Here is a 25865-nt window from a genome sequence, read left to right on the forward strand (position 1 = left end):
CTATGCTAAGTGAAATAAGCCAAACAGAAAAACAAACACTGCCTTAACTCCCTTATATGTGGAATCTAAAAAACAAACAAAATGAACTTGTAGATACAGAGAACAGATTGGTGGTTGCCAGAGGCAGAGGATGGGGAGGTGGTCAAAAGTGGTGAAGGTGGTCAAAAGGTGCCGACTTCCAGTTATAAAATAAGTCTTGGGGGTGTAATATACGGCATAGTGACTATAGTTAATAATACTGCTATATTTGAAAATTTCTAAGAGAGTAGATCTTAAAAGAAGAAAATTATAACTGTGTGTGGTGATGATGGATGTTAACTAGACTTATTGTGGTGATCATTTCACAATATATATAAATATTAAATCATGTTGTACACTTGAAACTAATGTTGTATGTCAGTTATATCTTAATTTAAGAAAAGTAAACTTCAGAACAAAGAAAATGACCAAAGCTAGGGAGGGATGTTATAAGGAAAGGGTCAATCCACCAAGAAGACATAGCAATGCTAAATGTGTGTGTACCAAACAACACAGCTAAAAAATACATGAAACAAAAACCAATAGAAATGAAAGGAGAAATAGACAAAGCCACAGTTATAGTTAGAAACTTTAGCATCCCTCCCTCAACAAATGATAGAGCAACTAGACATTAGAATCAGCAAGGATATATAAGAACGCAAGAACACCATCAACCAACAGGATCTAGTTGATGCTCAAATGATGTAATACACATTCTTTTCAAGAATCCATGGAACATATACCAAGATAAACTAAATTTAGGGCTATACAACAAGACTTAGAAACTTTGAAATAATTGAAATCTTGTAGAGTACATTCTCTAACCATAATAGAATCAAACTAGAAATGAATAACAGAAAAATCTCTGAAGACTTGGAAACTAAACAGCACACTTCTAAATAATATATGTGTCAAGGAGGAAATCTCAAGGGAAATATAAAAAATACATTGAACTGAAAGAAAACGAAAATAAAACTTATCAAATTTTGTGGTACACAGCTAAGCACAGGAGGTAAATTTATAGAACTAAAGGGTTACATTAAAAGAAGAAAAGTCTCAAATCAGTAATAAAAGTCTCCGTCTCCAGAAGCTAGAAAATAAGAGAAAAATAAACCCAAAGCAAGCATAAGGAAGGAAATACACATAAGGGCAGAAATCAATGAGACTGAAAACACAGAAATAATAGAGAAAATTAAATATCTGTTTCACTGAAAAGACCAATAAAATTGACAAATCTCTAGCAAGGCTGACAAAAAAAGAAAGAGACGACAAATTGCTAACATTAAGAATGAATGGGGCATGGGGGCACCTGGGTGGCTCAGTCGGTTAAGTGGCTGAATCTTGATTTTGGCTCAGGTCATGATCTCATGGTTTGTGGGATCAAGCCCTGGGTTGCTTGGGATTCTCTCCTCCTCTCTGTGTCCCTACCCTGCTTAAGTGCTCACACAAGCACTCTCTCTCTCTCTCTCTCTCTCTCTCAAAATAAAGAAATAAACTTAAAAAAAAAATAATGAAATGGGATACCACTACAGGTCCTGCAGACATCAAAAAGGTAATAAGAGAATACTATGAACAACTCTATGCACATAAATTTCAAAACTTAGATTAAGTGGATCAATTCCTCAAAAAGTAAAAACTACCACACCCCTCCAGATGTCAGTTAGGTAATTTGTAGAGCCCTATAACTACTGAGATAATTTAAAACATGAAAAAGAAATCTCCAGGCACATATGGCTTTACTGGAGAATTCTACCCAATGTGTAAAGAAGTAACACCAATTCTACATAATATCATCCAGAAAACAGTAGAGGAAACACTTCTCAGCTCATTCTGAGAAGCCAGTATTACCCCGAAACAAACAAACAAAAAGACAAAGACAATGCAAAGAAAAACTACAGACCAATATTCCTCATGAATATAGAGGCAAAAAATTTTATCAGAATATTAGCAGATAGAATTCAGCAATATGCAAAAAGAACTATATACTATGACCAAATGGAGATTGTCTGAGGGATGCAAGGCTGGTTCAGTATTTGCGAATCAAACAATGTAATCTTATATTAATAGGATAAAGAAGAAAAATCACATGATCATATAAATTGTTGTGGAAAATTTTAACAAAATCCAACACCCATTCACAATAAAAACTCTCTGAGAACTAGGAATAGACAGGAAATTCCTCCACTTGATAATCAGCAACTAACTTAAAAAAACTAAAATTGGCCTATCAACACTATAAGACTGAATATTTCCACCCTAAGGTGTCTACAATCACCACTGTACTGAATACAGTACTGGAAATTCAGCAAGGTTGCAGAATACAAAATTAACACAAGTATTAGTCATTTACTCACTTTTTTAATACTGACAATAATCATGTGGAAACTGAAATGTAAAATACAATTCCATTTATAATGGCTTTTTAAAAAGACATAACTAGATGTAATAAATCTAACAAGACATATATAAGACTTGTATACTGAAAATGATAAAACACTGCTGAAAAAAATAAAAGACCAAAGTAAATACTACATTCATGAATCAGAAGATTAAACATGATAAAGATGTCAATTCTCCTCAAATTGATTAAACAGATTCAAGTCAATTACTTTCAAAATCCCAGAAAAAATTTTTGTAGCTATAGACAAAATTATTCTTTTTTCTAATGTTTATTTATTTTGAGAGAGAGAGAGAAAGCATGAGCAGGGTAGGGGAACAGAGAGAGAGGGAGAGAATCCCAAGCAGGCTCCGTGCTGTCAGTGCAGAGCCCAATGCAAGGTTCGATCTCACAAACCGTGAGATCATGACCTGAGCCAAAATCAAGAGTTGGACACTTAACCGACTGAGCCACCCAGGTGCTCCTAGACAAGGTTATTCTAAAGTTTATGTAGAAAGACAGAGAACTAGAATAGGAAACATTTCTGAAAAAGAAGAATAAAGGGGTGGTCACTCTACCCCGATTTCAAAGCTTATTATAGAGTAATGTGCAGTAATCGAAACTGTGTGGTATTGGTGGGGGGAATAAATACATAGATAAATGGACTAAAGAACCCGGAAATGACCCCAAACAAGGATGGCCAACTAATTTTTTTATAAAGGAGCAAAAGCAATCCAATGGAAGAAACATAATCTTTCAACAAATGTTGGTAGAGAGATTGGTTACATCCATAAGCAAAACATGAACCTCAACCCAAACTTCACACTTTGTACAAAAATTAAAGTGGATTATAGATTTGTATGTGAAACATAAAACTAAATCACTTTTAGAAGGTAACATGGAGGGGCACCTGAGTGGCTCATTTGGTTAAGCGTCTGACTTTTTTTTTTTTTTTTTAATGTTTATTTTTGAATGAGAGAGAGAGAGAGAGCAAGCATGCAGGGGAGGGGCTGATAGAGGGAGACACAGAATCCAAAGCAGGCTCCAGGCTCTGAGCTGTCAGCACAGAGCCCAACCCGGGGCTCAAACACATGAGCCATGACATCATGACCTGTGCCGAAGTTGAACGCTTAACCAACTGAACCGCCCAGGTATCTGACTCTCGATTTCAGCTCAGGTCATGATCTATAAATTGGATTTCATCAAAATTAAAAATTTGTGTTCGTTTTTGCTTTTGTTTTGCTCTGTGAAAGACCTTGTTAAGACAAGGAAAAGACCAACTACAGACTAGAAGAAAATATTTGCATATCTAGAATATATATATGTATGTATATAATTACACACATACACACACACACACACACACACACATATATAAAAGCTCAACATTAAAAAACTCAATTAAAAAAAATCAAATTAGAAGATGGTGTTAATCCTAAAAATAAACCAGGAAGTTATTTTACCAGCAAAAATTAGTTTATTCAGGAATAACAGACAATTGCAATTTGGGACATGCAATTGTATAGGCAAGTCCAACAAAGGAAAGGAACTTTATTTTATGGACAAGGAGGAAGTTAAAAGGTGTTGTTTGGAATGAAAGTCCATTGGAGAAAAGCCCAAGTCCAGGGTGATGACAGTTTCTCACTGGCTGAGTTGCAGGGGTGATTGATTTCTTGTAGGAGATGCAATGTGCTTCTTTCCCCTGTTGGGCCCTGTAATTGAGGATTCTTTCCTGTGGATGATTCTTCTTTTGGGGTCTGTAATTGACAGTTCTTCCTGTAATTGGCATTGAGTGGTATGGCTCCCCTTTCTAGCCTGCTCCATTTTAGTGAGGCTTCCTTCTATTAATTTTCACAACAGGCAAAAGACATGAGGAGACATTTCACCAAAGACAATCATATAAAAAATGGACAGCAATCACTGACCTTTAGAGAAATGCAAATTAAGATCACAATGAGGTAATACTACCACACATCTCTTAGCTGAAATTAAACATAGTGGCAATATCAAATGCTAGAAAGGATGTGCAGTAGCTGAATCTTTTATATATTTCTAGTAGGAGTATAAAATTGTCCAGCCACTTTGGAAAACAATCTCAAAACAGTTCCTCAGGTTAAACATAGGATTACCATATCTCTCTGCACTTCTACTCCTTGGTGTATACCCAAGAGTAAAACATATCCGTCCAGAAATTTGAACACAAATATTTGTAGTGACATTATTCATCAGAGCCAAGAAGTAGGAACAACCCAGGTGTCCATCAAGTGATGAATGGATAAAGAAAATGTGGTATATCCATACAATGTAATATTTGGCAATAAAAAGAAATAAAGTACTGATAGATGCTACCACATGGGTGAAGATGGAAACATTAAGTGAAAAAAGCTGATCACGAAAGACCACATGTTGTATGATTCCATTTATATGGAGTGTCTAGAAAAGGAAAATCTATAGAGACGTAAAGTATTTAATGATTGCCTAGGGCTGAGAGGAAATGGGGGGTGACTGCTAATAGACATGGGTTTATTTGGGGGTTGATGAAATGTTCTAATACTGATTGTGGTTGGGGGTGCCTGGTTGGCTCAGTTGGTAGAGCATACAACTCTTGATATCTCGGTCATGAGTTTGAGCCCCACATGTGGTGTGGAGTTTACTTAAAATAAAACATTTTAAAATTGATTGTGGTGAAGGTTGCACACCTCTGTGAATATGCATAAAACCGCTGAAGTATACACTTTAAGTAAGTGGATCGAACAGGCAACTAGAAAACGGGCAAAAGTCATGAAGAGATGTTTCACCGAAGGGACACGTTTCACAGATGGCAAATAAGCGCATAAAAAGATGTTCAACATCACTGGCCATCAGTGAAATGTAAATCAAGACCCTGGTAAGATATCACTACATACCTATTAGAACAGTCAAAATAAAAAATAATAACAATACCATGTGCGGGTGATGATACAGTGAAACTGGATCATTCACACATTGCTGGTGGGAATGTAAAATGGTGAAGCCACTCTGGGAAATAGATGGTGAGTTTCTTGGAAAAATGAACAAAACGCACCACCATATGACTTAGCAATTGCATTCCTAGGTGTTAATCCCCAAGAAATGAAAACTTACGTCCACACAAAAACCTTAACACAGTTGTTCATGGCAGCTTTATTTGTAATAGCCAAAAACTGGCAAGAACCAGCATGTCATGTAGGTGAATGCTTAAATTGTGATCCATCCATACCATGGAGTAGTAATAGCAGAGAACAAGGTATTGACACACACAGCTTGGATGATTCTGAAGGACATCGTACTAAGAAAAAAAGGAAACATCAACCTCAACAGGTCATGTACCATATGATTCCTTTTATGTAACAGACCAAATAAAATGACAAAATGATAGAGATGGAAAACAGATTACTGGTTGCCAGGGGCAAAGGAAGTGGGCATGACTACAAGGGAAAGCCTTGTGGTAAGGGAGTAATTCTGGATCTTGATTGCAGCGATAGCCACATACATCTAGACATGTGATAAAAGGACTCGGAACTGTATACACACACTCTACTAATGTCACACTCTTGGTTTTGATACTGTACCATAATTGTGTAAAATATGGGCACACAAGACCTCTGTTTTATCTGTGCAACTTCCTGTGAATCTATAATTATTTCACAATAAAAAGTTCTATTTTTGCAACTTCCTGTGATTCTATAATTATTTCAGAATAAAAATTAAAGTCCCCAGCAATCTCAATGGGGGCTCCAGCTGGGGAACAGGGTCCCAAAGGTCTCTGGCAGGGGACCCACTGGGGACTTAAATCCCTAATCATCACCTAGAAGGAGTGCCTGAGACCTCTGCTGGCCTAACTCCGGGCATCGCTCACAGTCTTGTAACAGGAGGAAACTGGGCAGTAGACTCATGGATGTGCCTCGGTTTCTGGAGACCAAAGGCTTATGGAGAAGGCCAGGGTGGAAGCAGAACTCTATGACTTTGGTGCCTTTACTCTTCTTTCCAACTTTCCTTCCAAAGAGGTAGATAGTCTCCATTTTGGGTGGCCAAGTGTTCTAAATACTTTCTGTATTTATCAGTGATTCCTTCCTGTTGATGATTCTTCCAATGGGGCTTGTAATTGACAATTCTTCCTGTAATTGACATTGGGTGATGTGCCTCTCCTTTTATGGTGGATGGCCAGCACTTTGGGTCACATCCCCTCGGGGAAAGCAGTGGAGCCAGGCAACTAGGTGCTACCGTGAGCCCTGGGCTATCACTCCCCACCTGGCCATGTGCCCCCTCGGAGCCCCCTCCCCAGGACCATAACATGAGGATAGTGATCGCGCCCTCCTCACAGGTTTAGTGAGGTTACCCGTGTGATGGACTCAGCTGTGTGAGCGCCTTATGACAAGTATGTGGTAAACAGACCTGGTTTCAAATCCAAGTGCTGTCAATTATCAGTTGTGACATCCCTCAGTTTCCCTCCTAAGGGAGATGATGATATTGGCAGAACTGACCTCATGGGTGTGCTGTGAGAAATCACGGGCAAATATAGTGCTTCACACAGTGGCTGTCACGAAATAAATGTGCTGTAAAAGTGAGCTGTTATTATTATGGATATTGTCACTCGCTCTGCTTGACCAACACCTCATGGGTGACCTGGAGTTGGGGCTTGACAGAGAGACCCTTTGAGACCAAACTATTTTTTTCCTCCCATTCCCCAGGGGAGCTACTCCAGGCAGACCAGACTCTGGGGGTGGGTCTTCTGCTTGCCTGCTGCCCTGCCCGGGAGGCCTGTGAGGCTGAGGTTGTCTCCTCCTGTCCGGGGAACAGGCTGGAGTTGACAGCGAGGAGGGTGGGGAAGAAAACCCAGGGAAGGAGGCTCTGGCCTGGAGCCCTTTCACTGATGAGGATGACAAGCTGCCTGCTGCAGGCACTGTCCTCAGGATAGGACTGGGGGCTGCCAGGGATGGGTTGTTCTCAGCCAGGAGGAACCTGGGAGGTGGCAGGAGAAGAGGAAAAGGAGATGCCTGTGGTCATGACCCTGGCCCGGTGCCTAGGCGTCTTCCTTCCTACACGCGGTGGCTGTCCCTGCCCACATGAGACCTGCTCACCTCTACGCTGGCCCAGCCAGACGTCATCCTGTGCCTCTGTCCCCATGTCTCTAAGTCACCATGTCATAGGTTCTGACTCTTCCTCAGCTTGTAATTTCCCAAGGGCGGGCTGCCGTCAGCCTTTCCTATTGATGCGGCTGGAGTAGGGCACACTTGTGTTCTCCACGAGCTTGTTCCTTCCACCGTCTTCGGTGGCTGAGGAAGAGGCTGTCTGGAACCCCTCTCTCTCCCTCTCCTCCAGCACTAGCAAGCTCCGTCATTTCCTTTTACAACAGAGGTCCTGACCTCTCCCCTCTCACTGTCTCCACTTCCTCTCTCTTGGCCTCCTGAGCCCTCTGCCCACAGCTGCCCATCAGCTGGGTTCATTGTCCCCACAGTGGGGTCTTAGAAACCTCAGCCCCTCCTTAATATGCTTCTGTGTATAATCCTCCAGTGACAACCCAGATCGCTCTGAGTAAAAGACCAAGTCCTAACTGTCCTATAAGGCCTGTGATCAGGCTTCCTTGGGGAACTGTTCCGGCTCACCAACTCCCTCCCCCCCCCCCCAGGCATGCTGGTTTCCTTCTGGTTCCTAAACATAACGTGTACATTGCCACGCGTGCAAGATTGCACACGATCTTGGCTTTTCCCTGGATCCACATTCTTCACAAATGACCAGAATCCCCTCCCTCACTTCCTTCTCTCTACTCAAATGACCTCTTTCCAAGATGGTAGCCCTACACAGCACATCCTGTCCAATCGTGCTCACTTTCCTTCTTAGCACACCCACTCCCCAACCAGCACTTGTTTGACTGATTGTCATCTGTCTCTTCCACAGAGTGTCAGCCTCATGAGGTTGGAAGGAGTTTCTTCTTGGTCACTGTGATATCCCTGGAGCCCAGCATGGGTGCTCAGTAGATGCTTAGTAGGCACGTAATAGGTGCTCAGGAACCATGTGTCAATGGAAGAGATGAATTCTGGGGGGAGTCTAGGAGAGGGGTGGAGTGTGATATCCCGAATTCCGGTCCTCCTTGTGTGTCATCGCTGAATGTTAGTCCCTCTTAAGAGACGGTCTTTGTATCAGATCACTTCCTTTTCCGTAAACTTTAGAGGTCTGCCTATGACCTTCAGGACTTTTGTTCTGTCTGTCCTTTATTTCATACATCTCTTTAAATCAATTCACTTGACTGTTTTAAGTTATTTTAGAGAGAGAGAGAACGATTAGCATGAGTGGGGTTTTAAGTTATTTTAGAGAGAGAGAGAGAACGAGCAGCATGAGTGGGGGAGAGAAGCAGAGGGAGAGAGAGAGAGAGAGAGGGAGAGAGAGAGAATCTTAAGCAGGCTCCACTCTCAGCACAGAGCCTGATGCGGGACTTGATCTCATGAAACTGTGAGATCATGACCCGAACCGAAATCAAGAAAGAGTTGGATGCTTAAATTGACTGAGCTACCCGGGCACCCCGACTTGACTGATTATTTTTTAAACAGCCTCATCCTAAGCTTTTGTTAAAAAACAAACAAAAAACAAAAAAACAACCCAATCACCAGTTTGGCGTGTCGCTTTCCTTTTGTTCCGATCCATGCCGAATGAAACATCAGTATTAATGTAGAAGTTGCTCTCCAGCATGGCACTCGGGCGGCCCTTTGGGCAGCACAGGGTTACCGGAGTCCCTCATTATTGACACTGCTCTGCTCCTCGGGGCGAAGTCCTTAGGGGCCTTCCTACCAGCCCAGACCTGCCGGAGCCAGAGTCTGTCGTCAGAGGACAGGTGCGTCAGGGCGGGGTCCTGCGTTGCGCAGGAGATCTGCTCGGAACTTCCCCCGTGGCTCCTGTGAAGTCCCCACGATTCTCTGCCTCATCCTCCGCCACGCTCCGTCCTTCCTCTCGGCTCCCGGGATCTTGCCAAATATGTTCCCACTTGGGGGGGCCTTCACACGCTGTGTTCCTGTGAGACTTTCCTGTCATCGGGACGCTTCCCCCGACCCCTGAGACCCCGAGGCACACTTCCGTCCCGGGCTCTAAAAGCCCCCCTTGCACTTCCCTCGGGAGCAGGCGTCATCGGTGGCAGTCGGGCATCAACGTGTGAGGTCATTTGTTCAACGTCCTTCTCTCTACCGGACCAAGAGGGCTCCGGGAGGAAGGGGCTCGGGCTAGGCCTGGGGTCGGTCCCCTCCCCACTGCTCACAGCCCCGAGACCACCCACGGCCCCTTCTTGCTTCTGCAAGTGGGCTCGCCATCCTAGCCGGAGGCGGCCTCATCACTTTCCCTCCGGACATGGTTTGGTTAGTCCCGCCTCTCAGCCTTGACTTTGGCCTCTGTGGTATCCTCTGCCTTCTTCAAAGAGCAGGGAGAACAGCCCCGGCCCAGGGCCCGCGGCCCAATTGCGGCCCTGTCCTCCCCGCTCCCTCAGCACCTTCCGTCCCGTGAGCCCCCGTTGCTTCAAGATGGCGGAGCGCACAGTGGCGGGAGCCCGGCTCTGGGCTCAGGTTGGGGCCGTGCAGTCACCAGCTGGGGGACCTCAAGGACGTGATTTAACCTTTGTGCCTCGGCTCCCCTAGGTTCCCGAACATCGATGCCTCAGAATCACCCGGAGGACTCGTCAAAACACAGACTGCCGCCCCCCCACCCCCGAGCTTTTAGTTCCTGCAGACTGACAAGGGGCCTTGAGAATGTGCCTTTCTGACAGGTTCCCAGGGGACGCTTATGCCACTGGTACAGGGACCATTGTGAGAGCCACTGTCATACTTGTTAGGGAAGGTAAGTGGAGATTAATTAACCTCTTCACGTTCCCAACAGGGGTTATGGAAAACGAAGAACTGAGTCCAGGGCCTGGCCACTCCATTTCCTAGCCCTGGGACCCTGGGGAAATCACCTGGCTTCTCGGAGCCGCAGCGTTCTTACCTTCACAGGGTTGTCCTATCCCTTCCCACGATAGCCTGAGCTTCTTGACAGGGCTTGGTACACAGCTGGTGCCTAATTAATGTTTCTTGAACCAAATGAGTGAGGTGGGAGAGGCTGAAGCTACAGACTGTGGCACGAACGTGGGGGGAAGGCAGTCAAACCAACACAGGCTTACGAGACGGTAAGATCTGCGGTCACCCCGACCTGCGGTCACCCCGCCCGGCAGAGCGCAGGAGGGAATGGGAGTGAGCGAAGGGGCCAGACTCAGCTCACAGCTGCCAGCCCCGAGTGGGAGCGGCTTCAGGGCAGTTGGCCTGGGCTCAGGGCTAGAATTCCTGGGCCCACGTCGCCACACGGGGCCTTGCAGAGGGCGAGGAGGGCGACGCTGGCTCCCCTAGGATGGATCAGAAATCATCAGGATCGGGGCGCCCAGGTGGCTCAGTCGGTTAAGTGTCCAAATCTCGGGTTCTGTTCAGGGCACCATATCGCAGTTCTGTGAGTTCGAGCCCCGTGTGGGGCTCTGTGCTGACAGTGCAGTGCCTGCTTGGGATTCTCTCTCCCCGCCCCCGACCCCTCCCCCACTCACAATGTCTCTGTCTCTCAAAATAAATAAATAAACTTTAAAAAGAAATTTTAAAAAGAGTCATCAGTATCTAGATAGGTATTTGGATTCAGGGCATTTATTTCATGTCCCTCTGTACAGGCCCTGGGGCCGGGTGTGGGGGCAGGAGACCAGGCAGGGGGCAGCAATAAATAACACGGACAGACAGACGGAGCTCCCCTCTGGACAGATGAGGTTAAAGGAGGTTAGAGAGGAGCCACAGTGCGGGGTGGGTGCTGGCAGGGTGGGGGCAGCTGGGAAGGAGGGGAGGCCGGGCCCCCAGGACCTCACCGTCACCCGCCCCATCCCTTTCCTGCCCCAGCCCTCACCGCTCTGGGGAGCAAGGGAGCCCATAGCCAGTAGGGGCCGGTGAGGGTCCCGAGGGAGGGGTGGCCACGCGGGCTGCCCCCACCCCCTCACTTGACACGGATTTCAGCATACTCGGCCAGCTCCTCCGTCAGGGTGTAGCTGTCCTTGGTGGGCCGTTTTCCCAGGTCCGAGTGAGAATAGCTCAGGTCCAGCTCTGGGGGTTCCCCCCGAAGGCCCAGCAGCCTCCTCTCAGATCCCAGTCGCCTCTCGCTCTAGGAACAGAACCAGCCCGTTAGGAGGCCCTCGTTCCACCTTTTCCAGAGGCTGCGGCTACTTGCGCCTGCACGGCCCCAGAGTTGAGTCCCAAAGCCCCACGTGAACCTCCTTTCTCGTCCCACCCTGGGGCCTTTGCCCCCACGGGTGCCCCGACGCACAACCACCTCTTCCTTGCTGAGCCCGAAAGTCACCTACAAATTCAACGTCTCCGGGAAGCCCTCTTCAACATAGGGATTTGAGGGGCATGCAAGTCAACCCATAGCATCTTCCCAGATTAAAGCCACCTGCTCGGGATCCCACCTTTCCAAATATTTGCAAATGCCTGGCTCAGTGCGTCCTTCCCCTATGTTTGGGTCTGGTGAGGCTCCCCTCCGCAGTCTGCGAGACCCTGCAGGTGTGACTTCGGCTTCCCTGTCATGTGCCCCATCCCCGCCCCCACCCGTTGGACACAGACAAGGGGCAGCGGCCACAGACAGAAGGGAGCAGCAACAAGACAGAATAGACAAGGCCAGGAGTGCCGGGCAGGGCCGGACTTGACCAGGAGCCGTCCTGGATGCCTGACGAGAACGCACACACATGCACGCCAACCCCACGGCCCGACAAGGGCCCAGAGGCGGGCACACTGAGGCCCCCGGAACCTACCTCCTGGGGCGCTCATTCCAGGGTAGAGACCTCTCTGGACTATTGGAGAAGGAAATGCAGTCACAGACCCGGGTGGGGAGGATGGGGGCTGCCCTCGGCGGAGCCCCTCGGCCCCCTTCACGGCCTCAGCCCGAGCGCCCTGCCCAGCCCAGGTGCAGCCAGCCCTCCGCACTTCCTCCCTGCCCCTTCTGAGGGGCCAGCCTCCCTGCTGCCCCTTGGCCCCCCAGGCTCTCCCAGACCCTCCGTGTCCCTGGCACCCAGGTACTCCAGCTAAGCTGGAGCCACAGGCCCTCACCTCATACTTCTCTGGCGCCCCAGAGATGCGGAAGTCGCTGCTGAACAGGACCGGGGGGTTGTCCCCCGCCGAGAAGCTGGGGCTCTCTGTCACGTTCTTTCTGCAGGGCAGGACATGTCAGCCCCAGGGAGAGTCCCAGGCCTCCCTCTCCCTTCCATTCTGCACCCCATCCACCTTAGGAGTTTCACTCAAGGAACCCCAGAGTTGTTTCCAGCCTTCTCTCTATGGGGCCGGGAGTGTTTTTGTTGCCAGAAATGAGGTGTGGGATCACCAGGGCCCTGGAACCACCTGGGGCCGACCCCATGGTTGCGAGCCAGGGGTAGCTGGCATTCCCCCATCACGCTGCGGCCTGCTCAGGAGGAGGGCTCCTAGAGGGCAGGAGGCCCATAGCAGAGAACGCAGGGGACAGGGATGCATCAGGGGAAAGTGCCCTCCCAGGCACCGGCGCGCCCTGAATGGCGGTGGCTCGTGTTGCCAGGAGCCTCTCTCCTCCATCCTTCGGAACATTCTCAGAGCAGAACTGCCCTCCCACACACAGACAGGGAGGCCTCCCTCGCCCCCCGCCCCCCCCCCTCCCCGCAGCCTCTAACTGACCTCCCCGCCTCCCTAGCCCGGGAAGACTCCCCACGCCCAGATGAGCCCCGGCAGGCCACTCACTTTCTCCGCGTCTGGGTGACGTAGCAGACGATGGCAATTAGGATGGCAAAGGCGACCACGGCTCCCACGGGGCCGATCTTGGCCCACATCAGGCGGTCTGAGGACAGAAGACCCAGGCCCCCTCAGGGTTGCTGGTGGTAGTGAGGACACCTGGGTTCTTAGGAGCCAGGCTGGGGCAGAGGTGACAGCGAAAACATTTACACAGCTGGGGTGTCCTCGCCCTGACTGGCCTGGAGGGCTTAGCTGCCGGAGGGCCGAGGAGCGGACCCAGGAGAGCACAGGCAGACTCAGGACAGCCCCTCCGTATCACGCGGGAAGGGCACCCTTACCACCCGATCAAGCCGCGTGCTCGGTCGGCCTTGGGGAGGGCAGTGTGGATCCAAGAGGAGCCCCCTCCACCCCCGTGGCTCCTGGCCCCGGCCCGCACCACTCACGGGCTCCCTGGAAGGGCAGCTCCAGGCTCTTGGTGCCGTAGAGGTTGCGGGAGGTGCAGATGACCCGGGGCGGGGCCTGGGCCTGTCCCCGCAGCGTGAGGATGCTGGTGAGCAGGAGGCCGCTGCGCTCCGAGTACACGAACTCTCGCTCGGTCTCGTTCACGGTCACGTTGCGTGAGGGCAGCTCGAAGGCCACGGACGGCTCAGGGTTGGATTTCACCACGCACAGGCACTGCACTGTGTCCCGGGCCGCTGCACAGTGGGACTCCAGCAGGATCACAGGGGCGACTGCGGGGGCAAGAAAGACCAGGACTCAGGGGACCAGAGGCCCCCCAGAAGCTGAGGGCCAAGGACAGCGGCGGCCGCGTCAGAGATGAGCTGTACTTCCCCCTTTGCAGAATCTCTTGCACCCTCTCTTCGTTCACCTTGCAAAACACAAATGAGATCGTGATGACCCCCCACCCCCACCCCATGTCACTTACAGTGACATCCAAATTCATTTCCGGGTCTTGCAAGGCCCCCGCAGGACCCAGCCGCACTAATCTTCTCTCGCCATGGCTCCTTCCCAGTCGCACCGGCCTCCTCGCTGTTTTTTAAAGTTCATGGAGCTTTTTCCCACCTCAGGGTCTTTGCGTTTCCCCCTCAGCCTGGAACACTTCCCTGACATCGGCTGAACTCAGTCCCCTGCTCTGCTCAGATGACGCCTCTCTCTCCTACCACTCACGGAAACCGCACCTCGCTTCCGTGACTATGCATTGCCGGCGAGTTTGGGTCTGCTCCCCGGCACTTACCCCTACCCATGTTAGATGATCAATTTGGCTGGTCTCTTACTTCCATCAGGACAGGCTCTCGCTCGGCCTCCACTCTGTCCCCACACTTAGACCACGCCTTTCACGCAGCCCAGCTCTGTGAACACTGGTAGGAACTATAGAAATCCCCACGCTCCCTTTTCTGGCCGTCCTGCAGGTGCCCCTGCTGATCGCTAGAACGCCCTTGCATCCTGACCGTCCCTCCCTTGGGGGCCCCCCACTGCCACTGGCACCGGCCCCCATCCTCCCCCAAGATCACTGTGTTGAGCCTCCCTTTGCTGCCATTTGTATTACAAAAATGGGACTGGTCCAGTTTTTTTGTTGTTGTTTCTTTCATTTTCCAAGATATGATATTATAATAGGATCTCAAATGTTGCTTTTTTAAAATTTAAATCCAAGTTAGTTAACTTGAATGTTGCTTTTTACTTTATTTTTTTATGTTTATTTATTTTTGAGAGACAGAGAGAGAGAGAGAGGCTGGAGGAGGAGTAGAGAGAGGGAGACAGAGGATCTGAAGCAGGCTCTGCATTGACAGCCCAGAGCCCGACACGGGGCTTGAACTCACAAACCGTGAGACCATGACCTGAGCCGAAGTTGGATGCTTAACTGACTGAGCCACCCAGGCGCCCCTGAATGTTGCCAAGTTCTTTTTCCCTCCTGAAGAATCCAGCACTAGAGTCCGCTCACTCTAGACTGAGCTCTTGTTCTCAGTCCCGACCAAAACCCACTTACGTGGGCAAAAGACTCTCAGGCCATCAATTCCCCCACTTATTTTCAATTTCCAGAAAAAAAAAAAAAGCAAGTCACAGTGATGGACCAGGTGTCACGTGACCGGATTCAAACTAGAGATGATTCCAGCTGGAACCTCAATGTGTTCATGCATCTAAATCTAGTAAATTAAACACGTATAGCCCAAATTTTGCCCAGGCAGACAGGCACTGTGCTTGCCGTAGTGTTAACGAGTTAATACACCACAGGGTACATTAACAATGACAAACCTGAACTATTACATTTTTTAAAAAAAACTTTTCATGCACGACTGCGCCGCTGTGCTCGACGACAGCCTCCCGCCACTCTGCCCGTACGTGCTCAGTGTCTCCGCAGCTTTGCGGGCAGCCCGGGACGCCTAGGAAACCCTGACTGACCTTACGCAGACCCCAAGTTCCACAAAGAGCGGGGAGTTCTGGAAGCCCAGCTGGAAGCCCAGCTCTGCCCCGATCAGGCCATTCAGCCTCCCTGGGTCTCCAGGATGGAGTTTTCATCTGTGCAAACAGGAGTATTGGTCCTTACTCGAAAGGAGCTACGTGAACTCTGAAGGCGGGCTCACAAACGCGATGCTCCTGAGGATTTAGGATGAGATCAACAGAACCATCCCGGCAGAGGGAGCGTTCGAGCAAAACCTCGGCGGCAGGAAAGGCCGGGCGGGCATCCAGGAGCCCATAGGACATGTCAGGCGAGGCACTGTGGGGGGCTCACTAATCTCCACAGTCTTCACAACCTTCTCTGGGCTCAGCTACTACCCTCATACCCAGTTTTCAGCGGAGGGGCACAGCAAAGGTGGAGTCCCTTGGCCGGGACCATGCAGCAAGGTGGGGACAGAGCTGGGATGCCGACCAGCTCACACTTCAGTCTCCTTCTGTTAAACCGGGGTGAGGAACAGTCCCTCACCATCACGTTGTTGTGAGACCAAAATAGGTCAATGTGTGCCGACGGCTCAGACTGGTCCCCGCCCACAAACACTCAGGGGAGGCGAGCACCACCTGCGTGTCCCACGCCGAGCTGGCCCTGGGATCAGCAGGCCAGCGGGAAACCCCAGGAAACCCCGCACTAGGAGCACCCGCCGTTGTCAGTGAGCACGAAACCCCTGGTGCTACAGGACAAAGCCTTCGGGAACAGAAAGGGGCCTCGGGGAAGCCTAAAGGGCTCAGCAGGGGTGGTGGGGGCGGGGGGGGGGGGGCACAGCTCCTTCTCAACTCCAGCAGATTGAAGGCCTTCCACTCCCGATGTGTTCGTTATCAGAACGAGCCAGATTAAGCAAGTCCTTGGGTCCCAAGGGCTCTGGGGACGCGAAGCCGCCACGGGTGCAGAAGCAGACGAGAGTCCAGAAGGATCCTGGCTCTAAACAACCTTCCTAGCTGCATGGTCTTGGGGGATTCTGACCTTGGTGTTCTCCTCCCTCACATACGTGCTTCACAGGTGGCCACAAAGGCTCAGCAAAGTAACACCGCGGAAGTTAGAACCCTGCCCAGAGCAGACCGTTCATGACCGCTGGCCACTCTTACTGCACAGGGGTCTGGGACTACAAACGTATGTGAGATGGGGTGGTGTGCACGTTCCGCGGCTTCCATCAGATTCTCTGGGGGCTCTCCGCCTCTAAAACCTAAGATCCGCTGGCTTGGGGGTGTGACAGGGAAAGGGGGCGTAGCAGCAGGAGGAAGCCGGGCCCAGGAGGGCAAGCATGGAGAAAGCAGAGGACCCCACAACGCGCGATCACCTCGGATGCTGCGGGCAGAGAATGTGCGCAGAGGTGAAAGGCCAGCAGAGCCTGTGTGGCCACCCCTCTGCCACAGAAGGTGGCCCTCCAGAAATAATCTGTATCTGGCACGTACTGATTATCGCCACATACACGGTATTGAGTATGGATTGTGCTCAGTGCCTTCCGGCAAACCTGTGTGGTGGGGACCACGGTAGGGGGAGTCACGGAGGCCAGCGGCGGCGAAGTCTGGAGACTAGTGCCGGAGGGCCAGGCCGGAGCTAAAAACGAAGCAGATGGAAATATGGAGATGACACTCCAGAGGCAGTTGCGGCAGGAGAGGGAGCGGAAACGTTGACTTGGGAGCCGCGGCCCTGAATGGCGGCCCCGTGCCAGGGTGGGGGTAGGGCTGTTGGTGGTGATGTCGGGAGAGGTGCTGCTTGCCAGTGGAATGAGTTTCATTTCGAAGACAGTTAGCTTTCTATGTGCATCCACCCCACCTCTCTGGCTACACTGTATCTGATAATAAAGCTTGGTGCCCTCTTGGTCCCCTCCCCCACATCCCACAGAGCCACACTGCCCTCTGCACAGCACAACTGTCTGATCAATGTATTCTGATGTAATAACAGAGGATGAAGTCAACCACGGCCGTACGGAAAAGTGGAGTCAGTGTGCCTGGATTTGAACCGTTTTCTGGCTGTGTGACTTTGGGGAAGTGGCATAACCTCTCTGGGCTTCAGTTTGCTTCTCCGGAAACGGGAGACAGGACTAGAGCCTCCCTCACGGGAATGTCATGCGGATGAAACGAGCGGATCCCTGTACAGAGCTTCCGGCAACGCCTGGTACCCAGCAATGCAACACAGGGGTCAGAGGTCGTGATTACTGTTGAACGCAAAAGGCCACACGATCCAGAAATCTCTTTGGTGACAAGCACGCCCCAGGATGTGAGAACACAGTACTCTCAGGGGGGCTTTTAATTTCTTGCTGTGGATTCGGCTTCCCTACCTTCCCCATTCTCACCTGCTGGTGCAAAGCTGACCCCGGGTTGGGATGCACGGATGCTTTCCGGTCATCCAGGTACCCCCACCGGACCATCCACCAAGGCAGGGAAGGTGAAGGAGATCAAGCCCAGCCGGAAGTCAAGATCAAGTCAGCAGGGGAAGGGGGGGGCGGGTACTCACACTCCACGGACAGGTTGAAGGTGGTGGCCCTCTGGCCGTACTGGTTCTCAGCCACACACCAGTACTCTCCGTCATCCTCAGGCGTGACGGCAGGTAGTTCCAGCTGCAGCTCGCTCTCGTAGATGACCGTGGCCAGAATCTGCTTCTCCTTGAAGATGGTGAGAATAGGATCCGGGTTGCTCTGTGTGGAGCACAAGATGGAGACCGTCTCCCCCTCCACGGCCACCATTGTCCCGTTCACCATCGGCTTCCGGGGTGCATCTGGGAGGCAGGACAGGGGGCCGATGGTCAGAAGCCAAGGGTGCCTCTTCTGCCAGCCAACTCCCAGCCCCAACGTGACCCCACCCACCCTGACCTGAGCGCACCAGCTCAGGGTGGCTCGGGTGACCCCTGTCCTGGTTTATCCTGTTTACATCAACACGGGCTCTGCAGCCAGAGTACTTGTGTTTGAACCCCAGCTCTGCCCCTTCCCAGCTGTGAGTGGACCCATCTCCTAACGTCTCCAGGCCTCTGGAAAAGGAGCTTAATCAGAGTCCCAACCTCACAGGAGCCACTGGGAACCCAAGTGGCAGGCACTCCTGTAACCTGAACAAGGGAAAATGAAGACTTCCAACCACGTGAGTAGACCCTATGTAAGTAAATAAACATATAGGAGGCAAGATGGGGATAACTGCTTTGGAGAAAAATTAATGTAATGGGAAATCAGGGAGTTACAGTTTTAACTGGGATGGTGAGGGAGGGCCTCCCTGGGTCTAGAAGAGGTGGGTCAGAGCCAGCCGTGGGGATGCCTGGGGGCAGAGTATTTGTGTAAAGCACTCAGAGTAAATCTTGGCTGTAGCTGTCATTATTATTATCCACAGCCCTGGGCATTTTGCCTCAATAAATATTTGTGAATGAGTGAATGAATGAATGACCTCTCCTTGGTTCCTAACAAAGAACCTCATCTGACCAGCCCCTCCCCATGGACTCCATAATACACACGGTGTAGGCAAGGGGCTGGGTGAGGTCCGGGGTCCCCTCATCCCTCCCACTAGAACTGCAATGGGGCTCATCTTGAAATGCAGATTTCCAGGGCCAAGATCTACTCCCAGAGCAGCCAAGGCTGTGAAGAGGAAGCTGAGTTTAACAGGCTTCCCCTGGGGGGCGGGGCTCCATCTGTCCCCCACCTTGTCCCAGGGATGAGAGTGGTCACAGTAGGTGTTCGCCAGATACTTTGGGAAGCAGGCGGAACGCCTCGACCTGACGCCCTCCTCTCCTTCTCCACCTCCACCTTGTATATGGCCTGGAGGGGGCCGGGCCCAGCCCTGCGTCAGGCCGGTTTCCCCTAACCTCTCTGCCCTGGGGCCGGTGCTGGCGCGTGCAGGAGACTCACACATGACGCTGAGCCCCACGGTGCGGTTCTCCTGGCCATAGGCGTTCTCTGCCAGGCAGGCGTAGACGCCGTCCTCCGCGGGGGTCACCTCTTCCAGATCCAGGAATAGGCTCTCGGTCACGGCCTCCCGGAGCACCGTGCCGTCCCGCATCCAGGTCAGCAGCGGCAGCGGGTTGCTGTCAGCCCCACAGAGCAGGCTGACATGCGAGCCCTCGATGGCCTCCACCGAGGCATTCATCTCCACGATCACCGGGGGGTCTGAGGCCAGGGACACAGTGTGGGGTCAGGGGGCTGGGGCCGCAGACCCCGCTCCCGGCCCTGACCACCGCGCACGCCCCCCCCCCCCCGCTCCGCCCCCAGGCTCACACTTGACGTCCAGGCTGGCGTAGCCCTCGAACTGCAGAGTGGTGTTGGGGAAGGAGGCCTGGCAGCCCAGCCGGTGGCCGTTGGCCTCCCTAGTGGGCACGAAGTGTAGCAGCGACACCTGCACCCACGTGCCCTCGTCCTCGCGCAGCCGACCCAGCACGGTGGGCTCCCCCAGCCCTTCGTGGCCCAGCCAGCTCAGCTCCGGGCGCAGCTCTGGGCAGTTGTCAGGCACCATGCAGCTGACCTCGACTTCCGTGCCTGCCACCACCTCCGGGGGGACCACGATGTTGGGGGTGTCTAGATGAGACAGGGGTGGTGGGGGCCGGGGGAGGAGGGAGGGCTGAGGAAGCAGCATCGGGCCACGGGCCACCTCTACCTTGTCCTACTTCATTCTCGGTACCTGGTTGCCTCCCCATCCTTGCAGACAATTCCCTACGACCCTCTCTCCTCCCGGTTACCTGTCACCCAGAGGTCCTCCACAATGAACCACGGGTGTGCAATAATGAAAATAGTGCCCTGAGTCCATGACACCAGCTTGACTTGCCAGTCCCAGTCCTCCCAGCCATGCTAGTTAGGTGGGTAATATTAGTTTGCTCATTTTTGAGATGAGGAATTCTACTGAGACCACAGCTAGTGTGGAGTAAAACTGAACTTCAAACCCTGTCACTCTGGCTTCATAATCTGTGCTCTGGCTATGACATTATATCCCCTAAGAAACTTCTCTCTGGGTGGCTCAGTCTGTTAAGCATCTGACTTCAGCTCAGGTCATGATCTCACAGTTCGTGGGTTCCAGCCCTGCGTCGGGCTCTGTGTTGACAGCTCAGAGCCTGGAGCCTGCTTGGGATTCTGTCTCCCTCTCTCTGACCCTCTCCCACTCACACTCGGTCTGTCTCTCAAAAATAAATAATAAACATAAAAAAAAAAAAACAACCTTCTCTCCTTTCCCGTGTTTTCTTTGGTTTATTTTCCGTGTGTGCGTCTGTGTGTGTTGTATGTCCTGCAGGTGTGTCCGTGTCTGGCTGTGCCAGTGGGGTCTCTTTCTGCATCACGGCTGTGATCTGGCTCATTTAGCTCCGTGCTGATGGGAAATCCGAATCTAAGGGCTCCATGCTACAGGGCCTCTCAGACATTAGGCAGCGTGCCCTACTCTGATTGCCAAATCTGGCCCAGAACTGCATTTTATTTGGCCTAAATTTAGGATTAAAAAAAAAAATCTGAATCAGCAGCCAATGTTTAGGAATTGGGAGATTACATGGAAAAAACACAGTTCTGGTTTCTCTTAAAAATTCAGATCGTCTGGGAGCGGTATCTGTGCCTTCTCCCGGATCACCAGCTACCCAGAGCAGGGTCCCCTGTGCCAGGCGCTGCTCTGAGCACTCGTAACTCTTCACTGGTTGAGCTCTAAGTGCTGTTCCCATCCCCGCCTTACAGAAGAGGAAAGCACAGCCCAGAGAAGTTAAGTAATTTGCCTCCAGTCACCCAGCTGACACAGGGATCCATCCAGAGGCCTCACCCCAAACCCCTGGGCCCCGCTGCTTTTCTCCGAGTTGTTTCTAGAAGAGGAAGAGCGCTCATATTCCTCTGAGGGCAATAAAACTATCCGGGGCCTTAGTCTGCGCCGACCGCCTGGTCCGTGTGGGCGTTGGGGTTTGCACCCCTCCCCCCAGCCAGACCGAGAAGTCCCTGGACCTGCCAGCCCAGAACTCCCTGGAGAGGTCCCGGGGAAGACTTTGTGCACCGCCCCAGCCCGCAGCACCCGTGCACCCTCTGGGGACTCACTGATGATGTCCAGAACACTGTGCTCAGAGAAGGTGTACTGGTTGTAGCCCCCGAGGTCCCCGCGGAAATAGTACTTGCCGCCCAGCTCCGGGCTGAGGCTGCTGAGCAGCAGGGTGCAGTTGCGCATGCCCAGGTCCCCCAGGAGGCGGCTGCGGCCCTGGAAGCTCTCGTGCACGACTTGGGTTCGAGACTTGAAGACCACGGGGGGGTAGTTTTTCGGGTAGGGGCTGTTGAAGTACCAGACGCCATGCACGACCGCCGGCCGCAGCTCGTCGGGGAAGTCGAAGCGGCAGGGGATGGAGACGCACGTGCCCTCGAAGGCGGAGATGGACGAGGGCATCCAGGCACCCCAGTGACCCCCTCGGGAGGCTGCAGGCAAGCGGGACCACTGAGGCGGAGGGACACGGCCTCCCTGACCCCCCCGCCCCTGCCCCCACTCCCGTCGCCTTCCACGGCCCTGAGGGCTCCAGGGGCCCACAGAGACAACCCCAGCCTGCTCAGGGCCCCAGGACCCCCAGCACCCCTACCTCGTACCTGAGATCATAATCCAAAACAGAGGCAGTGTCGTGAGGAATATCATTTTGTACAGCAAGCGAGCAACAGCTGGAAAGGGGAGGTGGTGGTGAGGGCTGCGTCTATTAAGGCTTCAGGAAGGGGGCCTGTTCAGATGTTAGCTGCTGCTGGTATTATTATGATCTGTAGTTGCAAACATTTCTATGGCATGGACCGCGTACGAGGCTTCAGCGCTTTACTCCGTGATATTAATTCATGTGATCTCTTTGAGGTAGGTGCAATTATAACCCACACTTTATAGCTGAGGTCCAGAGAGGTTAAGTAACTTGCCCAAGGCCACACAGCCCGCAAGTGGCAGAGTTAGGATTCAAGCCCTGTCTGCCTAGCTCTGGGTCTGCAGACTTCACCACCCAACCGCCCTGATAATTAGCCTCCTTGTCCTCGTGCCCCTGGGCACCTGGAGAAAGTAAGGACAGAGCCAGGGCTGGGCCAGCAGCAGGAAGCGGGGGAAGCCAGGGGGAAAGAGAAGTTGGAACCCCGCCCCTCACCTCCGTCTCCCTGAGTTGGGAATGTCTTCGGGTCTCACTTGAAGCGGTCAGCCAGCCAACCTGGAACGAGAGTCAGACAGGTGCCCCCCTGCCGCCCTCTTTCGGGGTCCGCTCTGAGTGGCGACCCGCCGTAAGGCTGCCCGTGTGGGCTCTGCGGCCTGTGGATGCTTGGGACCCTCCCACACGGCCCGGCAGCTACTCTGTGGCCACGGCCCACCCCGAGCTGTGATGGCAAAGAACTCTGGGGAGGAAAGGGGGAGCGGCAGAGCATTGGGGTGGGGGGGGAGGCAGGCAGGGTGGTGAGTAGGGTGAGGGAGCAGATGTCCCACGGCTGAGGCCTGGGGGTGGCAGGCAGGGACCTGGCCCATCAATGACTGGGTTTCACGGCATCAGCATTCCCGGCATGCCGCGGGAATTCCTGCCGCCCTCTCCCACCCCACAGACGGCCCCTGGTGTCCCCCACCCTCAACAGAGGCCAGGACCGGTTACAAAAGAGCCCTGTTCGCTCAGGGTGAGGGTGCCTCATCCCGGGGGGCTTCTCGGGTAGGTGGGATGGGAGAAGAGTCCGGCACTCCTGGCTGGGCTCTGAGCGGGACCAGGCGGGACCAGGGGTTGGGAGTCAGTGAGTCCCTGGCACCCGGCGGCTCTGTGGGTTGCCTCAGGGTCGAAGCCAAGGTTTCCAAGTGGCTGCCTTTCCTGGCCTCCGCCTCCCTTCTTCCCACGGACACAGACGCATGCACAGTCAGACACATGCAAAGGCCGGTATGAAAAGTGACAGATCCAGACCCGACCAGAAGGAGCAGGCTCACACAGCGGGGACTCGGGCGCACCCCGGTCAGGGCCCCGCACCCGCAGACAGGCACCGAGACCCCCGCGCCCGCAGAACGTGCCGGCACACACACAGTCACAGAAGCATGCTGCATTGCCCCGCCTCGTGTCCGCTGCACGTGTCCACCTGGGCTGGCGTGGGCACGGCATTCAGGCACGCGCGTGGACCCGCCTGCGGGCCAGGCTCACAAAGACCCGCAGACCTGCGCACACGATGAGGTGTGGCTGAGGACAGACCCGCCCAGACGCGCGCTGACGGCCACGTGGCTGATGCCACCATTGCACGTGCGACAGGAAGGCACAGGAGATAGACACAGGTGAGGCCCAGCCCCAGGCCCCGGGCCGACTTGTGAAACAAGCTTGTAGGCCACCTGTTTTTCACGGGGGGTAAAACTTGGTTCCTGGGGTGTGGGCCAGAAAAGTCTTAGAGGTTCCCATGCAGTGTGAGTCTCGAAAGGGCCGCGGTGCATAAACATATGCATACACCATGCATATGGTGTATCTGCTTGGTGGGAGTGGGATTAGGAAAACCAGGTCTACAATTTTTCCTTAGTGGGGTGTAACGAAAACAAGGCTGAGGAACGCTGATGCAGATCCAGGCGGACCCAGGGGCAGCGTGTGTGTGCGTGCACGTGCACACACACACACACACACACACACACACACACGCACCTGTCAGGTGCCGGGTGCTAGAACTTGCTCGCTCACGGCCCGCCGCCCTCACGCCCTCACAGACAGCGGGATGCAGGTGTCTGATCTCCTGCCCGTCCTTCTGTTCCTCATCCAGCCCCAGACACTCCCACCGCACCTCAGGAGCCCTCGGGCGGCCGTTCCTGCACAACTTCCACCGTGGGGATGCTGAGGGGGCCCTTTGTTCTTTCTCCCTGGTTTCTTCCCTGAGCCCGGTCACTGTCCCTGCTGCGGTCCCAGCCCCTCCCCAAAGCAGTTCTGACCCGCACCCTGCTCCAACCTAAACTGGTGGCAGTTGCCGGTGACCATCCACGGCCCGGAGCACCTGGCCTTGGCGCGTGCTTCTGGGCGCCCCTCGCCGCCCCCTCAGTCCCGGTCCTCTGCCCTCCACCTCATCGCTGGCCCCTCTTGGCGGCGGTACTCACTTGGATGCTCTTGCTTCTGCGCCCTCTGCTCCACCGGCCCAGCTCACAGTCCCCTGGCCTCCCAGGGTCCGGGCCCCCACTTGCCAGCCCGTCCCCTCCCCCCGGGTGCCAGGGGCCGCCTGCCTCCAGGGCCCAGCTCCTCCCTGCCCCCGAGGGAGGGGGGCACAAAGGGGCCCTTGTCACCACCGCTGGAACTGGGCAGCCTGACGCCTGGGTTCTACCAGCTCCTTCCTGGAGGGGACGGGGCGGGGGGGAAGCGGCCCCCCCTTGTCCCCCCTCCTCCATCACTGAGCGCCCTGGTTCTGGGTCCCTGAGAGGGCCTTCCGATATCCCTGGAAGTCTCAGGCTAAGAAACAGGAGGCCTTGTCCTCAGTGTCTAGGGAACGTCAGTGGCAAGAACAGGTATAACCTCAGTCCCAAGAGGCCACAGAGGGTGTGAGCAGGAGCAGGCGGGACCTGCCCGCTCTTGGCTTCAGCGTCACCTCCACCCTCTCTTGAATCACTTCCCAGGGGCAGGTTGGGTGCCCACATCCTGGTCTACCTTCCAGGCTCCTTTTGCTATCACAAATGACCGTATGGTTTGACTGTCTCCTCTCATGAGAACTTGGCCTCCAGAACGACGAGGGCTTTGCCTGCTTACTCCGTCTGTCCTGTTTGTAGAATGGCTCCTGGCACAGAGTTAAGCTTCCTAACCACAGAGCGGGTGCACGAATGTGTTGCTCAGATACCCAGAGGCACCTTCTGCCTGGAGACCTTTGCACTTACCTGTTCCTTCCTCACGGACAGGTCTCCCTACCCCATCCCGCTCCCCACTCTGCCACTGGCCGCAGCCTGTGCACTCTGTTGGCTCCCAGCTCGGACACCACTTCCTCTGGAAGCCTGCCCTGCCCGTCTCACCAAGCCGGGCCCCTCCATTCAAACGCTGCCCTGTCCTTCCAGAGCCCTCCGCACACTTGCCCGCCGCGCTCTGGGTGCGCTCCTTCCGCGCCGGCACGGGAGCTCCCAGAGGGCAGGGTTTCTACCTGTCTGTCTAGTTCATCCTCTGTCCCATAGAACAGCGCCTGGTGCACAGAGGGGCTTATCGGGGGCTCTGTTTACTCTATGAGCTGGGTGAGGACCCTCTGTGTGCACATTCCAGATTCCACAGCGATCCTCCTCTTTGGTCATGACCTCTGCAAGGTGCTTGTACGGGGAGGGACGGGCGGAGGGAGCTGGCGATGCCGCGATTAAGCGTAGTGATGGTTTGACCAGGAGCTGTTCAGCCACACTGGCGCATCCTCAGTCCTCATTCA

The 25865-nt window shown here is 53.1% G+C and overlaps 1 protein-coding gene across 3 annotated transcripts; it reads right to left on the reverse strand.

Annotated features, from left to right (window-relative positions):
- Positions 1 to 11037: 11037 nt before the first annotated feature.
- MAG (myelin associated glycoprotein) lies at positions 11038 to 24695 on the reverse strand. 3 transcript variants are annotated; one of them, XM_060652069.3, is made up of 12 exons: positions 24574 to 24695; positions 22631 to 22690; positions 22104 to 22172; positions 21570 to 21938; positions 19791 to 20087; positions 19425 to 19682; positions 18053 to 18313; positions 13590 to 13877; positions 13156 to 13252; positions 12499 to 12598; positions 12204 to 12242; positions 11446 to 11557 (listed from the first exon to the last, which is right to left on the reverse strand). In XM_060652069.3, the coding sequence occupies exons 3-11, from the start codon at positions 22147 to 22149 to the stop codon at positions 12216 to 12218; spliced, it is 1743 nt and encodes a 580-aa protein (XP_060508052.2). In that variant the 5' UTR covers positions 22150 to 22172; positions 22631 to 22690; positions 24574 to 24695; the 3' UTR covers positions 11446 to 11557; positions 12204 to 12215. The 3 variants fall into 3 exon arrangements, with proteins under 3 accessions (XP_060508049.2, XP_060508051.2, XP_060508052.2); XM_060652066.3 differs by lacking the exon at positions 12204 to 12242 and having other exon boundaries at positions 11038 to 11557; positions 24574 to 24694; XM_060652068.3 differs by lacking the exons at positions 12204 to 12242; positions 24574 to 24695 and adding an exon at positions 24429 to 24565 and having other exon boundaries at positions 11038 to 11557.
- Positions 24696 to 25865: the final 1170 nt, after the last annotated feature.

This window comes from Panthera onca, chromosome E2 (genome assembly GCF_046562875.1).
Source record: "Panthera onca isolate mPanOnc1 chromosome E2, mPanOnc1 haplotype 2, whole genome shotgun sequence".
Lineage (NCBI taxonomy): Eukaryota > Metazoa > Chordata > Mammalia > Carnivora > Felidae > Panthera > Panthera onca.